The 18,231-nt window shown below is 30.5% G+C and overlaps 1 protein-coding gene across 1 annotated transcript in view; it reads right to left on the reverse strand.

The window, feature by feature from the left end:
- LOC121115367 (uncharacterized) overlaps window positions 1-18,231 on the reverse strand; it is a 97,697-nt gene that overhangs the window by 47,450 nt on the left and 32,016 nt on the right. The window contains exons 3-4 of the mRNA XM_040709589.2: window positions 8,053-8,253; window positions 5,082-5,319 (exon numbers count right to left, since the gene is read on the reverse strand). Coding sequence (XP_040565523.1) covers window positions 5,082-5,319; window positions 8,053-8,253 — 439 coding nt within the window. The remainder of the gene's footprint in view (window positions 1-5,081; window positions 5,320-8,052; window positions 8,254-18,231) is intronic.

An 18,231-nucleotide genomic window follows, 5' to 3' on the forward strand; every position in this document is an offset into this window, starting at 1 on the left:
ATATGTATTATGTACATACATAATATGTACTAAATATTATTTTTGCACAACCCTTTTTCGCAAAACAATCTCATTTCTTTTGCATGATATAATTTGATTTTATATTTATATTGCCAAATTTGTTTCTTTAAAAGATGTCGTTATTTTTATGTAGCTACGTAATTACAACTTAGTACCTATGTGGAAGTTAGTCGGATATCTCGAATTTCCTAATATGTACTATGTACCTCGAAATCAGAGTTGTAATCCAACCCCTTAAGGGATTTTAGTCGAGATATCTCGTTACAAATTTCTACTTTATTTGTGTGGTAGACGCAATATTTGGTTTTAAAAGGTACTCCAAAAAATATGAAACATTCGCCTAAAGTTTAGTTGAGTTATGTATACACTTAGGATTTTTGTGCAATTGGTTTGGCCAAAATGAGCAAAAAAAGAGCACTAAAATTTTCTCAAATTTCCAGACAAAATATCGAAATTGACTAATTAAATTTGGATTTTACAAGATCTTCAGGAGTATTGGTAGATGGAGGGATATCATCATCACCACCATAACTGATTATACCTCTAACCTTTGTCATTAATGGAAGATCCGGATTTCGCAATTTGGTGCATTATTATTTTTCCTTTGTTGCAAGATTCAAGAGGGATTATTCAACAGGCAATTTTGCGTCAAATTTTCCCTTCTTTTAATTAGCTGTTGTTGGATTCTGGTTTCCTCACATATCCAATCATGTAATCAAATCCCTGGTTGTATCATATACATATTTTACCTTCAAAAAGAGAGCCAAATAGAGGAGAGTTTTTGCAGATAGATTTTCCCTCAAAAAAATATAATCAATGAATAATCAAAAGCTGTTGTTTAATCTAACTAGAATCTAATTTTTCTCTGCTTTTCCATCATATCAGGTTAGAAAAATAAGCAATTTTCACATAAAACAGGGCAAAGTAAGCAATTTTTGAGCTGTTGAGCGATTGCTCACAAATCCTAAGTTTAGTTTTGAAACTAATAAGTCCTCAATATTTACAAGCTGAATCCATGATGTATATAGGTATATGAACGAAAAAAACATCATGGATTGTTTCCCAGAGGATCGATTTTTTGATCCAAGATCCATGGGTCTTCCAATTGGTCATGATTGTTCTCTCGATTGATTGGGATTGATGACTCCCCCCTATCCAAACATTCAAGTATATCGAGAAAGACATATGCTGTTACAGGTCTATTATTTATATTTGACCTTATCTCAGGTGTTGTTATTTTACAAAAATAAATGTTGTTTTTAAAATATGTTTCCTCAAGAAATTGACATGTAATTGAAAAATAGATCAATCCCTTAAGGGGTTGATTTTTTTTTTTTTTTTACCAAATCAAGACCAAGTTTAAGTCGTGCTATTTGTAGTGTTGACATATTGATATTTATTGATACTTATTTTACTAAGAATAGAAAACAAAAAAATCGTAAAGGACAAATCGCATACACTTAAAGGGGTGCCTCATATTAAGGGGGAGTTTTTTTGTGTTTTTTTTGATGACGTTGCACAAGACCATTTTCTTTTTTAATTTATAATATCCACTCAGTAACTACAATCTCCACTTTCGTGGTAAGCAAAGAACATATATTGGAATCTCAAAAAGTGGGTATGAATCGAAACCAAAAATTAAGGAAGACATTAAGATATTGAAATAATAGGCCGTGAGAGTTGTTCATTAAGACTTTATTAAGTCTTGGGTCTCTAAATCACTTTGCGGTATGAATGTTTTGTTAATTTACTCATTATCTTATTGTCTATTAATGAGCGTTGTTTGTTTACTAATACAAAGTATTTTCAGAGCCATCTTGCAACTATGAATATCTTGTTAGTTTGTTCATCTCCTAATGAAGAACAGTATTGAAACTAAAATAAATGATGCTTTAATTTTTGTAAATGCAAATCTCCCAATTTATAAAATTAATTATCAATAGTACTAGGATGTATGTGTCCCGTCAAGAAAAAAGCAAACTAGATTTTTTCCCTTCAAAATGGAGTATAAATGACACTTTATTTTTTCACAAATTAATAATTTGATTAATCCTTTGGAGATGCCCGTAATTGCATTTAAAATACCAATAATTCATCGTTAAAATAATATGATTAAATTTTTTATTTGAAAATGCATATTGGCGCCAAATTAAGTCACATAAGCCAAATCAAAGTTATGCACTATAGCTATGTTATATTCTTGAGTGTCTTAACTCATCCCAAAATTTGAATGCAAATCCATGATTTTAATTCTATGAAACACTCTGCTCTATTTTCAAGGGTATCCCTCCACATATCTTTTTTACACCCTGTCCGGAAATTTGATTATAAATACATCAAATGTCCAATTTTTTATTAATTTCTATTATTTTCCAAATAAAATTTGTATCATATACAAATACAGTATTTAAAATAAAAGTATAATGTAAAGGGATCAATGAATAAAATGAATTTAGTCATTTAGTTCAACTCATATAAAAAAAGGAAAAGAAGCGGGAAATACTTTGTTTAACATTTTTTTAAAATGAATATGATTTTGGATGAGGTTTAGCAATGAGCAAAAGTCATCAAATCATATTTCTTTTTTTTAAACTTCAGCTGTTATAATTATTTTTTATTCTTGAGGAGATAACTAATAAGTATTGATTGATTAAAAACAGAGGGTAATAACAAGGATTTGTTGGAGAGTTATTTTCTATATTAGGTATAAAAACAAAATCCGTATGTTCGTTGATGCCTAATAACTCAGGTCAATGCAGGGGACTACCGAAAGTTAAAAATGAAGAGAGAACAAAATCTAACTTTTAGTCGATGAAAAAAAATCAAGAATCGAAATTCATTCATTTTTTAGGCATTTTTAAAAATTATTTATGTCGAATATTAAGACCTGGGGGAGAGGCGTGTTCACCCCCCCCCTTAAGGAATGTTTCCTATTTACTATAAATATTTTAGTTAGCATGTAAAATTTTAGACAAAAATAGGGGTAAAGGTTTTTTTTTCCAAAAAAATGAATGTTCGAAATTTAATTTCTTAAATTTGTTGTGAACAAATATGGATTTTTTTTATGAAAAGCTATAGAAAAATAATATTTGAGAATTTTTTGGAAAAAAATTTACCATTGGAATTTTCATAATTTTTTTTCCAAAAAAATTAATTTAGAAATTTTTTGTGGATTTTCGAAATTTTTTTTAACAAAAAATTTAATTTTTTGTTAATAGCTATTGCATTTTGACGTGTATAATATGTAAGTATATATCTCGAACAAAATAGACTAGATGTTTTCTTTCAGTTTGAGTTATCCAACATCTTACATATATATATATATGCCCTTCTAAAACATTCGTATGCGCTTTTCACTTACCTATTATGATATTATGCAAAATTATGTTAATGAATCCCTTTATGTAATCGTGCCATTGATGTGCCTACATTTCATAATGAATGTTATGTGTTAAACTTTTTGACGGGATAATTTTTTACGAAGTAGTAAGTGGTACCGACGCTCTTCCCCTCTTGTATTGTAGAATAATGATTTACATATTATTATGTATATAATTTCGATAACGACTATTGCAGAGAAGCTGTCATGTGGTATGAAAATGGCCTATATAAAATTGCACTTTCCTAAGAGGTCCTCTTTATGTCGCAGATCTCGATCAAATTAGAAAAAAAGGTAAATACTCTTTACTTAGTGAGTATAGATACTAGGATGACATTTTTAGTTTTTTTGCATAAAATAATTTCGATAGACATTTTTTTAACCTATAAAAAGTCTAAAAAAGGTTTTTTTCTAAGGTTGTCGTACAGAACAAAAAAAGTTAGGAACATTTGATGATCCGCGTATCCTTTTTTAAAAATATTTTCAGAAAGAAAATACCAAAATTTTCTTATGTTATTTTTCCTCCATAGAGTAGCTTCAAAAAAAAAATTATTAATGTTTTTGATAGGTTCGAATAATATCTATCATAATTAAGATATGCAAAATAATGATTAATGTTGTATTTTAATCTTTATTAACGAATTAAAGAAACCTAGAAAAAATAAATTTTCCATAAGTTCTAGTATAACAACATCTCAACTTTTCCAAACTAGCCGTAATCGAACTTGGTAAAAAGTTACAACAACGAACCACCCTAAGGTACATACAAGGTACAATCTATATTACAAATCCTAATATGAACAAGCGTATAAACATGAATTCCATTTTGATTAGAAGGTTACTATTTCATTGAAATACCTACATACATTATAGGTACAAAAGTGACAAAGTTATTTTGTTTCTTCAATGAATACAAAATGAATCAGCATTTTGTAAGTAGTCAGGATTTTGAGCTTTATAGAAGAAGAAATCATAAAGACTTTATTACTTTAACGTGGCTATGAGTAGATTTGTGTCGGTACTTCTTTCAGACAGAAGACTACAGCCCCATCCTGTTCAGTCCTACAACTTATATAGTTCGGTCCTTGATGACGTCACTCAACATCATTTCTTCTTTTTTTAATCAGTTCTCGCAATGACAGTTCCAAGACTGAACTGGACTAGATCAATAAATAAGGTCAGATACAACACTAGCTTTGTGTCCACTAGAACCACCATCGACTCGTTTTGATTTGTCAATGATTCTTCGGGTCAATAAATCTGCTGATTTCAAAAATTTTGCTTCAAAATAGCATGGAGCTTAAGCTTTAACTAGGTCAAGTTTTATTAAAAAACTAGTATTAATGCAAAAAATTAATAGGAAACATTATTGCTAATATTACAAATCATACTCTAATCCAAGCCAAAGTTTGATTTTCCAATTTTGTACTAGAATTTAACTTACTCATACCTTTTAAGAATGCAAAAAAAAAAAAAAAAAATAGAATGTGATCTCAATCTTTATTTAGGCCTATGGTTGGAAAAGGTCATAATCCCCATAATATTAAAATCCTTCATTTTCTAATCAAATTTGAAAATGGACTCATCATTTGAGTCTAGTCAAGAATGATTGAATCAAGTTAAGTCGACAGAATACTACTATGAATGACATAATTATTTCTAAGAATTGATTGATAATTACCTAATTTTGGACCTCGATTCACGAGCCAAGAATCGAGTCCCTCAGAGAGTTGACGACGTGTCCAAAAGCGTTTCTTTCTTTTTGATTCAAAAATGTTATTTTGAAGGGAATGGAACCATTCTTTGATGCCTTCCGGTCGTCGGAGGTAGATTTTCCCTTCTTTTACTATATTAATACAAATGGTTAAATAGCCCCGCTTATCCAACAAGTCCACAGACTCTATATCCGTCAACTTGAGCTGTAAAAATAACGTTTTAATAATATCAGAGGCTTTAATAATAACTATGAACTAGGTTTTCTCTCCCAGCTATCGAATTTATCAGAGTTTTACCCCTACAATAAATATTGGGAAATCCTGGATTTAATTATATTATAATGTTATCTTCATTTATTTATATAACGCATTAGTATAAACGTTAAATATATATTATATGAAAAATAACTCGGTTTAAAGTTATGCATGGATAATGAATTAATTTTCAAATGATGGGAATTTATTACAACAACAATCCTATACGCTACCAGTCCCTCTTTTTAAATACTCCATACATAATGTGTTGGGTTGGTCCTTATATATGAATAAAGACTGTAGTTTCGTTGAGTTCTGTCTCGATTCGGTCCAGTTTAGTACTTCATAACGTCACTCAACTTTATTTAGTCTTTTTTAATCAGTTCTAGTACTGACAGTCCTTAGGGCTGACTTTCTTAAGGACCGGTCCCAGGACTGAGAATATTGTCCTACGAATGCACTGGACTAACCCGAATAAATAAGGGCCTACACAACACTATTTATAAATACAGTAACATATCCTTGACCCTGCACGAAAACATATTAAGTAGCAAAACGTAAAAAAAATAGTTTAATAACTTTTTGGTGTTGGAAATAGATGGAGATTTTGATTTTGGTTTTTCCCCCAAAATGACAACAATTTTTTCATATTTCAGAAACGACTATTTGCTATGAATGTACATACTCTGGACCAAACCATGCTATGCGGCCTTAATCATTCTATATGCAATGCAGTGTTGCATTCCTTCAGTGAAATTGTGACTACTTCACACCGACTTTTAGTTGCAGGAATGTGCAATTCATATTGTTAGCTTTTAACAAATATATTTATAACAATATTTTACTGCAATAGCTACATGAATTAGTAAAAACTAACATTTTTACTAAACTGTATGTAAACTTAATCATACAATCCATATCAGATATCCCAGTTTAGCTCTGAATTTAAGATATTTTGATGTACTATGTGGTCATTGCATTTTATGAATTTGGTATTTATAGTAGACATAGATAATTAAAAAACTTATAATCTAATCATCAAATCGTGTTAATGAGGATAGCAAAAAATTGAATCTCCTAGCTCTGTTATTGGTGAAGATATAGTCACCCAAATATTTAAATTTAAATGTATCCACTCAAGTTTTTGTCCAGATAGCATGTTTTCGCGCTGAGTCAATGTTTAATTATGTTTAATAATTGGTAAATGGAAATTAGGACTAGAAATCAACCTAAAAAAATCACACAATATTCATGTTTCAGCTGAAGGATTTGTAAACGGTTCCATATCAGCACAAATATTCCTTATTTGGAGTATAATATGTATTTTTGAAGCTGAATGAGCTGTGATATTTCAGATGACTTATATTTGAAAGTAAATAGTTAATTGGAGCGACGAAGTTCAATGGACAACGCAACTAGGGGAAATAATTCTCCTAGACTCAATGTGCGTATGTTCGATACTCCTAAAGTACATTTTGTACATTGACTTCAAAGACAATTCGTAGATCAAATGGAGTCATTGTAATACTAAAACGTTTACTTATACTTAATCAATGCAACTCAATCTGACCAATCAAAGAACAAAAAAATTAAAAAACAACAACTTGCAAACCTATGTATAATTTCATTTGATAAAGAAAAGGTCCGTTTTTTATCTATATCTATATTAATAAAGCAAGTTTGGTTGTCTGTCTGTGGAGGACTCATTTATAAAAGCAAGTTTGTGATGCTACAGATCAGTGGGTTATATTAAAAAAGAAATGATAAGTACCTATATTTAGAGTTACAGATATATACGGATTTCAAAGTTGAAGTAATACAATAGCCCACGAGTCGAATTTTGAAAGCAGAAGCGTCCGCAGGGGTGGACTGGAGGGGCTGTACAACAATCCACTAATTAAGGAATATTTGCTTTTACTAGAAAATTTACTTTTTGAAATTTTGTTCAAAAAGTTTAATTTTCTGTATATAACTATGAATTTTTGAAATTTTTCTCAAAAAAAATTTAATATTCGATTTTTGGGGGGAGAGGCGGGGAACAGCTGTGAATTTTTAAATATTTTGTACCAAAAATTTAACTTTTTGAGAATAGCTATTTTAAATTTTTTACCAAAAAACTTAATATATGAAACTTTTATTCAAAAAATTAATTATTTAGTGAATAGCTGTGGATTTTGATTTGTTTTTTGGAAAAATTTAATGTTTAAAAAAAAAAAAAACTTACAAATAATATTTTTTTTGTGAGAATTGTTGTGTATCTTTGAAAATTTTTTCAAGAAATTTTATTTTCTGTTAATATTTGAGATGTAATTTTTTTCCAATAAAATCAAAAATCCAAGCCCCCAATATAAATAAGTGCGTTCATCACTTACTGTTTTGCTGGTATCTGTAGTAGTTGTAAATCGGATTGGGTTACATAATTTATATAAAGCATTACGAACCGGCTCTAAACAGACCAACTTGAGTTCTATTAGTAATCTTGATAAAATTGAAGAAAATAAAAATTAAGAATATTTGTGGCTACAACAAGCTCAAAATTTATTCTTTCTTCTTAAAATATACAAAGAAATACTTAAATTTAAGAGTATTTATTTATTAATTTGTTTACGGGAGTTTACGTAAAAACAAGTTCCCAGAAAAGGATATCCCCCAGTATGAATATGGAATATAATATATAAATACCTTAAAAATAAATCCGCCCATCTCTGTGAGTTTGGAAGAGCCTTTTCTAAAGCAATTTAAGTAGTCCTTGGTCAAAATAAAAAAGCGTTCCTTCCATCGTGAAAAGAATTTGTCTCTTTGCTGCCAAAGGAGACCTCTTTGAAGAACTGTATCTTCTCCACTAATGGTGGAAAGTAGTGGTTTTTCTTCATCTTTGGAGTCCTGTAAATTAATGCAATATGATATATATTAGGAATGTTAAAAAATGGAGAGTTTTAGTTATGACTATTTTCTTAATATCAATATCTAAAAGAATTAGCATTCATCTAATGCACATATAAATGTCTACATAGGTGGAGTGACCAAAACAATACGTGAGTCCTAATAAGCAATTCAATTGAAATTTATCAACTATTATTTACCTAAATATTGCATGGATTTTCCTGATTTTTTTTAATGTAGGTTCTAAAAGATAAAGAAGAGATGGTTCTGGTAACAAATTTGTTTTACCTTCAAGGCCATGGCGGCCTTAAAAACTTGTTTTTTACCAACAAATGATTACTTGATATATAGCAAAAAATAAAGAGCATAAATTTCAGCGAGAATATTTATTAGAAATTTACAGTCTTTATCTTTTGTTTTATATGAAGCGGAAGAGTTCAAAAATTATTTATATATTAATGAAGCACACTATACTTATGGTTTGTCCGATTCAAAATTCTGAGACGGAATTTAGACTTGATTTTTTTGTACTTTTTTGACACAAAATAAGAAAATAACATTTTTATGTTTTAACATTTTATGAATCTGTCATAAACGGATATTTTTAGAGGGAGAATAAGACAAAACGACAAAAAACATTGCAAAGGGTTTTATGTGACGTCAGCATTGTTAATGTCTACTAAACAATAACGTTTTATAGGAATAAACACCTTTTTTTCATTCATATTAAGAAAAGTAGTGTACGACTGTCGTATGGAAGCTAGTAAACATTATACGCAGTTCAAAAAGTTCGGTACATTGCATATTATTTGAAAAGGCTATGTGCAAGATGACTGCCATATTGAGTCATCCTCGAGCAAACCACAATGTTTTGAAGAAGTTACAATTGAGTATCTATCAAAGTTACACAGAAACAAATCAGAATTTTTAAAGTGTATGGAGCTGAAAGGAGATTATTTTCAAAAACAAATCTTTTTCACCCCCATTTTTTGGTGTGTTTTCTTTGATGGGTTGGTTATTTCTGTGACGGAGACCGTTATTGATCCAAAACCTTAATATATATATCCATAATTTTTTAAATTAAGTAGGTTAAGCAAATTTATAATAAACTAAAAAAGTTGGGAAAAAATCAATTGTCGAATGAACATTTAAAAAGTAGGATATCATCTTTTTTCAAGGACTTTCAATTAAATCATTCTTCGAACTAAAAATTGACTGCATAGTATTTTTTATTCACTACTGATGTCATTTGTATTAAAACATATACAAAAAGTGGACTTTCTCCCGTAATGCAAAAAAATAAATTTAGAGGGTTAGTTTTGTGAGGTACAAAGCCCATTTTGGAGAAAACCCTTTTTGCGATTCAACACTTCTGGTCTTTATTGTATCTACAAACTCCAGAGCTTCTCAAGGTTTTCTACTGTTTTAAATGTTACTTTAATGGTTAAGTCTGTAATCACTCGACTTCCTGTAGTAGTGTATGTATTTAGCAAATTACTTCAAAAGGCATTTATGAACTATATATCTGAAGCCTATTGCTTCATTCTAAATATTTATATTTATTCTGGGATATCAATAATGATCATATTATTCTGATATCGATATCTAATATTCATATATATTGAAAATGGAATTGATATACAAACGACTCCAAATAAAAGTATATATAATTTAATAGTAATATACAATTACAATGCCAATTTCAAAAACGCTTAAAAAAAGTGAAGAGCTTATGTAAGGACAAAAAAAGTACGCCGTATGACACAGTACAACAATACTTTATTTATCCTATTTTATACAAAATAATCCTTTAAGGAAAAAAGTATATTAAAACTATTTCAAGATTCTTTATTCATCTAACATTGTTATTCCTTGTAAATTGGTTTATTGTGACTTATAATGGCTATTTTTAAGGCTTAATAAAAAAAAGAAAACGTAAAATTTAGAAACTTCAAGGGTGATGCGTGCAAGTTCTAAATATTGATCTATATACCTCAAACTTTATGTTTCTTCAATTTTTTAATAGAAATAACATTTTTAGATACCCCCTCCTTCTTCCATGTGTTAAAAAAAAACAATTCAATTTAAGGATCACTTTGATGAACTACGGTTAAATCCGGATAAGAAAAAATTCTCTTAAAAACAGTTCAAAAAGGTAAGGTTTTTTTTTCTCAAAAAATATATAAATTTATATTGTCAATTTTTTTTTTTTGTAAGAATTTGAAATGAAAAATATTAATTGTCGTCAATAAAGCAGCCCCTTCACGTTCCCGTCCCCCCATATTAAAAATATACCATTTAAGGATAACTCTGATGTACAGAGTGTTAAGATCAAGTCGGCGCATTTTTCAAAAACTTTAAATTGTGACTGAGGCCACCTTTTTCAGCAAATGTACTTGAAAATGGTCTTCAGTTGTACATATTAATGTTAAAAAACCAGTTTATTTTATGTATCTTTCTTCAGCATCAATTACAACTTGGATCCGGTTCCGGAAGGAGGAGCAGTCATTAACGAAATATTTCTTTGTCACATTGGTCATTTTCCTATAATGTAGACAATGAAAGAATCCTTGATGTCATGAGAAGTTAGAATTGTTTTAGATTCAACTCAACCACAGAAAAAATAGTTCATCAGATTAAGATCTGGACTGCTAGGGGTTCATATTCCCTTCCCAATGAAGTCGTATAAGTGATCACTCATCCACTTCAGCGACCTTTCTAAGTACAGAGTTTTGTTGCCAGACCCAACGTCGACTTTTTGAGATATTTGAGACCTCCAGATTTTAAATTTCCATGTTGTAGTGTACAAAAATTATCATCACGGACAACGCCGTTCCTTCTCTGTAAATTCAATCTTCTTTATATCTGGAGCAACTGTCCTCATGATGCTAAAAACTTGCCTAAAGTTTATTGATACAACAATGTTTTTGCTGGCAAAAAAGAAATAAAAAAAGTCATAACAAAATTGCTAGACCACGTAAGCCCCGATTTGACCTTAACACCCTATAATACAGTCAAATTCAGTTTAAAAAAGTTTGCTTTTTGCAATTGGAAAAGACAATGTTTAGTTTTTTTTTTTGTCAAAAAAATTAATAAATTTATTTATATTGTCGAAAATTCTGATATTTTTGGTCTCAATTTCTCCTCTTGAAGAAAGGGAGTAAAAAATGATTTTTATACTTCCCTCATGTGTGAATAAAAACTCTGCATGATGAATTTAGATCTCTAAAATTCCATGCTCTGATGTAATACATTTCAATTCGGATAAAAAGTTAACTTAAAAGCAGCTTGAAAAGGCAAAAACTTTTTTTTGTCAAAAAAATGATTAAATTTATGTATGTTCTTCTTTTTTTGTCACAAATTGAAATTAAAACTATTTATTGTTGTCAAAAAGTCCAACACTCGACACTTTCAAAGAAAAATCCTACCAACAACCATGATTTGACTCTGTATCATATTCATATTCGTATGTACATACACATGTCTATATATATAGGAGATAGATAACTCATATATCATGCCATAATTAAGACAGAAGGCCCTCAAGGTCACCCAATAAGTAGAACATACATGGTATAGCTTCATAACCTTAGATCATCGTCATATTTCTAATTAAATTTTAATAATAATAACAAAACGAAGACGACGTTGGATACAATTTATCCCACACTGAAATCAAAGACAAACAACTGATTTAATAATAATAGTAATATACTCCAAATGAGTATTTCCCTATGTGTGTTCTGTGTGAGAGAGAGAGAGATTGTCTAGGTACATATATTAGCCTCGACCCCTGATGTCATTCAACGATTATGTACTCCTATCTATGTATATAATTTATCGATTTAAGGTTAAATTTTATTATTCTTATTGTCATTACGATTTTATTATATAGGTATAAAGTTACTTGTATATCGATTCACGTCTATTTTCCATTTGCATTCCCATGGAGAGAGAGAAAAACCAAAAAACTTTCCATAGATCACTCCAAGAATATTGATTAAAATTAGATCATCAATCCCCATTACAATGATTTTTTTTTTTTTTCAATAGAGAGATCATAGAATAAAAAGAATATGCAAGACTCATTTCACCTGATGAAAGGGGTATGATTAGTGCTGTAAATCTTTAGCATTTTTTAGAAGGGGCATATGCAGGTGGTAGGATGGAGGGGCTGTAGCCCCCAAACCAATTACATAAGTTTTTGTTTTGTACTACAAAATTTAATATTTGAAATTTAATTAATTTTTCGAATTTATTTTCCATAAAATTTAACTTTCTCTCAATAGCTATTATGGATTTTAGAAATTTCTCTCCGAAAAATTTAATATTTGAATATTTTTTTTTTTTTTAAAAAGAATGTTATATTAAAAATATAATTTTTTAAATTTTGTTCCAAAAAATTAAATTTTTTGAGAACAGCTGTGGATTTTTTTAATATTTTCCACAAATTTAACTTTTCGTGAACAGCTGTGGATTTTTGTAATATTTTCTACAAATTTAACTTTTCGTGAACAGCTGTGGATTTTTGTAATTTTTTGTGAACAGCTGTGGATTTTTAAAATAAAATTTTGCAATTTTTTTTATTTTATGTGAATAGTTGTAGATTTTTCAATTTTTTTTCAAAAAATTGAAGATTTGAAATTTATTTTTCAATTTTTTTTCGAAAAATTCCCCTCCCCCAGTATAATCCTGCAGATGCCCCTGTTTATTGTACAAGTTAAGTTGTTCTTGGAGTTGGCAAGCTGAACAGTGGTTTTATATTTTCCAAAGCTGTTATTAATGTTGTATCGGTAAAAATACAAAACTAATTAGACTGCAGTCCTAATCAAATGTTTCAATCCTAGGACAAATCCTTAACAGTCTTTTGTAGTAATTAAAACAGCTGAAAAGACGTTGTTACTAACTATGTCCTTTCAGTTATTCAACTTTTTTAAAAGAAAAGATAGTTCTGTAGTTTTAAGTAGGAGATGTGTTGCTAGAACTTAGTGTTATACGTTCAAGCTATCATTCTTTGGATGAAGAATAGCTATAAAGATAGCCAGAACTGTAGAACTGTTGAGTGGTAAAAAAGATGGCACCGATAAGAAAAAAGACTGAAATGGGGGGGGGGGAGACTGTGTAAACAATCAGTCCTAGGACCGATGATACATCACTAGCTGCTATCATTAATCGTTAATGTTTGTAGAGTATAAAGTATAACCACGAGTGTGTTTGCTCATAAATGATGGAGTGTAACTGTCTGGATTTGTTAGGGAGTTATAATTATAAGCTCAGAATAAAGTTGAGGATCTACTTTAGAGTAATTCCTTCCCTTGTCCTTGCAAGATACGGAGTTAGATTTGTATGTATTCGATTCATCTCCTAGCTGTTTGCAGCTAGAAGATGAAGTTAGACAGGCTAAACTGCACTCATCCAAAACATTCTTCAAATTGTGAAGAAACTATTTTATTTTAGGTTTCTTATTTTACCATAGAAACAGGTCATATTTTCTACAACTCTTTTAATTATTGATGAGGACTGAACGAAAATCTAAGTATAAAGAAAGGGTAGTCATGAATGACAGAGAGTAAAACTGAGGATTGGGTGGGAGTTATGAGTCCCTGTTGGACTCAGAATATAATTAAGGATCGAAATCGGAGTAATAATTATTTTCCTTATTCGATACAGAGTGGATTTGAGTTGACGTCATGACAGCAAAGCTGTTCTCATTCAAAATATTTGTAAATTTGTCAGGATTAACATGTTATTTTCGGTTTATTTTTTTTACATAGCGAGTATGCTTACAATTTACAACTCTAGGTAGGAGGATTTTTAAGGGATAAATACTCAATCATGAAAAAGTTTTTATTTTTTGTCCACTCAAGACCTCAAATTTCATAAAGAAAAGTAAAAAACGTGACAAAATCTTATGATGGGTTGCTATTTGAAGTCTTGGCAGCCTAAGGTATCTTTGAGAAGCAAAGATGTATTTAATAGAGTTGTAAAAAATATGAGCTACGTTATATAAAAAAGAAAACTGACAATTTGTAAGGATGTTTTGAAGGAGAGAAGCTCAGCTAACATGACGTTTTATTAGATTAGCCACGAGCAATTATGAGAGGAAAGAAAGAAATGAACAGTGGACATCCCAGCCCGTATCTAGCAAAGATATACGCTGGAATTACTCAGATGTCAACCCTTAAACCTACTCTGAGTTTAACAAAAACTTACACCTATAACTGTCCAACAAATCCTCCGTGTATTCTCCGTCATTCATAAGCAAGCTCACACTTTATAATCTCTTCAAGAAAAAAGATATCAGCTTCAAATTGACAACTTCAAAAAAAATATCACACGTGTTTTAAGATATATTTTCTTCAACTCTAATTATTAATTTAATTTGCGGTTTTTCTTATTTGAATCTATAAAAATGATTTAATGCTTATTAATAACAAATATAACTCTCGTTATTTTTGCAAACAATGCAAAATGTAAACCACCAACTAACGTTGTTTTTTTTTAAATAAAATAAACGACAAAATATTTTGTGTACATACATGTCTAAATTTATCTTACTTCATAATAATTATAATAATATATAAGAGTGAACTCCCTTAGTAAATAAATTAATAACCACGAGGTCTCTAAGCCAACACGATCTGTAAGAAGATAAATCAACGGGGAGGAGGGGGAACGTACGTAGAGAGAGAGAGACAAAGAAGTTATATATTTATGATGAATAGATACGGATCCAAAGAAGAATGAAGAGAAGCTGGATACACAATTTGCATTTATAATCATCATCATGAGTTATCTAGGAGCCTATTTAGTTGCTGTTGTATCAGAGTTGGAAGAAAAGGACTTAGAGATCGTTACCCATTCAGGATATTTCTTATGTGTGCATATTAATAGACGGTAGCTTTTATTGACAAAGTTGTACTGTTTATGTGATCTACATTGTACATGTATGTCACTTCGTTACTTTTATTATATCACGGAACCTTCCCCCAGAAAAAAATAAGGGGAAAAGGCCCAAAATCAGTTGGTAACATTAGCCAATTCTTCCCAATCATGGAATTATTATTCAATAATTGTTGAGGATTGTTCACAGATTAACAAGTACGAATTCTAATTCAACCTATTAATGTTCAAAACACTAATTAGGAGGAAAGAAGCAGAAAAATCGACAGCTGACAATAAAATTGATTTTTTTCTTTTTGTTTGTGTTGACGAGGTAACGCCGTGATGTACATAAATATTTATAACGAAGCATAAATAGAGAATAACTTATTACTTCGTAAAACTATCAAAAAGAATAAAATATGAAGTAGACATTACGTATCCAGTGTGATGAGATAATCAATAGCTGACAACAAAATACAAAGGGTATTTTTGTGTTAGCGATGTACAGCCGTGATATAAAATATATTGTTGATTTTTAAAAGATAATTTTTTTAATAGTCTTCCGGTTTCTTTTTTGAAAGTTGATTGTTAATTATACTCACTACACAAGAGACTATTGATTACTCAGAAGAAATCAACGTCAAATCAAAGGCACCTCCGGAATGTATTTGCAAGTAGGGATAGGGTGAGGGGGGAAAAAGGCCGTCACTAAGATTTTTCTTAAGGGAAAGGGGTTATTTTTAGAATGACAAGATGTTTTTTTTATAAATGCCAAATTTGACAGAAAACAAAAATTAGATAAATATTTTTCTGAAACTATTATAGTTAAACTATAAACTTTTTTTATAGAAACTTTTTACCCTTGGAAGGTATAAAATTTGAAAGAGTACACTTATTTTTATAGCATACAAATTTATGTCAAAAAAAAAATCCCAAAAATTTGACATTTAAATTTTTTTGGGTAATAGGGATTTTTTTTCTGTAACTATAAGAATTTATTAAAAATGGGGAGGTAATAGTCTTTGGACCCCTATGGTTCCAGCGCCAAAGTATCCGTGTGTGCAACAAATTAAATTTATTATGTGCAATATTTTTCAATTTTTTTAGATAAAAAAACAAACAATATATCATGTGAAATAAAATTAATTAAGAACATTCTAAAATATTAACGATCTTAGGTGATTTTTTGATCTCACTCTTTGGACCGAGTTTTTCCGATTTCACTCTATATACCGATTTTCTCCTCTACACAGATATACGAGTCCTACACACATGACATCATCTAAAATGTATCTATAAAATACCAAATTTTAAAATGACTGATAAAAACATATTTTTCTATGTGAGCCATCCAGACCAAACTTACATATTATAGTCCAACAAAAACAATAAATGTCTCAGGCCAGTCTAGGGTTTACAGACCAAACGCCAACACTATTGTGTAGGGTTGTACCGGTCCTTAATATGACCCCTAAAATTGATCCTATTCTGTCCTACTCCTGTTACCAATTCTTTAAAAACATCCAAAATTGTAGTAGTACTCTATCTACGAAGCATCATTTTACTAAACATATAGTAAAATATCCCAGTTTATCGATTAAACAATTTGAGTAAAATTGGCCCTTATTTTTAATTTAGCGCTAATCGAAGTATTTATTATTTTTAGAAAAGTAAGTGAAGATTGATTACCATTTAGCAAAGTCCATTTCAATGGGGGCATTCTTAATATTTAGTATCAAACAGACACATCCTTATTTTTATTATATCGTACAACCGTTTTTAAGAAAGAAAAAAGAGTAAAACAAAATATAATTTGGTTTGCTGTCAGTTGGAATGTTCTCCTTCTTTTAGGATCCGTGTTTTGAAAAGATTGGTTAAAGTTCATTTGATAGAACAATTATCTCTAAACAAAAATATTAAAGTGTAGGTTTTTGTCGTGGACAAAATCTGGCAACAACGGTCTTTATTTTATAATATTTATTGATCAAATAAAAACGAATATCTTTAGTAGGATATAAAGCTAGCTGCCGTCAGCTGAGAACAGAAACCTGCCGCTTCTATCTCACTGATTTCTCCTTCATGCAACTTGGTGTTATGGGAGGAGCGGTTGGTCGGCGTCCATATGAACCCTACGAAACTGAGAACAGACATTTTGGACCTGCACTGCTTCTATCTCACTGAATTTCTCCCATGCAGGTGATGAGAGACTGCTTGGTGTTATGGGAGGAGCGGTTGGTCATTATAGGACCCAAAGTAGTCCAACGGGTTCAAATCCGGTGATGAGGAAGGCCAAGAGGAGAAGGCAAAAGCATTGCTTTTATTCTTGTGTCCTTTGTGGACCGGAGCCGAGTCCTGCTACCACATCCACGGTCTGTTTTGAACGCTGGGGGTCCTCGTCGACGATGACCTTGTTGATGAAGGTGACGTTCCTGGTGTTAACAACGACCATCGGGTCCGACGACTCCTCCAGCTGCTTCCTGAGACTTCTGACCGTTCTAACTGGCTTTGACAGAAGGCCAGAGATGTCAGCATTGCTTAATTTCATGTGATCACTAAGTATAATCTGAATAGCAGTGCACCTACGATCTCTCTCATTGAACATAATGACTTTTCTTGGGCACTTAAAATGATGCTATCACTACAAGTGGTAACCAATAACTGAAGCCTATGATCCGGGAAAAATTTTAACACCAAAAACAGACGGATCAGACATCAGCTGATTGAGTAATGCCGTCTTTAGTAAGCCAATTATTATTTGATAATTGATCGGAATTCTAGACAGCTTAAGAAGAGTTAATTCGAATTTAACCAATCAACGTTCAGAACGCTGATAAAGAGAAAAGAAGCAGAAAACACAATAGCTGACAGCAAAGTGTCCATTTTTGTGCTAGCGAGGTAACGCTATGCAGAGCGTCCACATTTTATGTTTGATACATCCCAAATAGTAGTTATCTATTAGCGTTAAGGTTTGGTCTGAAAATCATATACTAGTCTGAGACAGTTATAATTTTTAACTAATTTGGTCCAACTTCGATCTGGACCGGTCCTGTAGTTAAATTCCGATTACCAAAAACAATAAATTGTTCTTGATCC

This window comes from Lepeophtheirus salmonis, chromosome 3 (assembly GCF_016086655.4).
Source record: "Lepeophtheirus salmonis chromosome 3, UVic_Lsal_1.4, whole genome shotgun sequence".
Classification (NCBI taxonomy): Eukaryota; Metazoa; Arthropoda; class Copepoda; order Siphonostomatoida; family Caligidae; genus Lepeophtheirus; species Lepeophtheirus salmonis.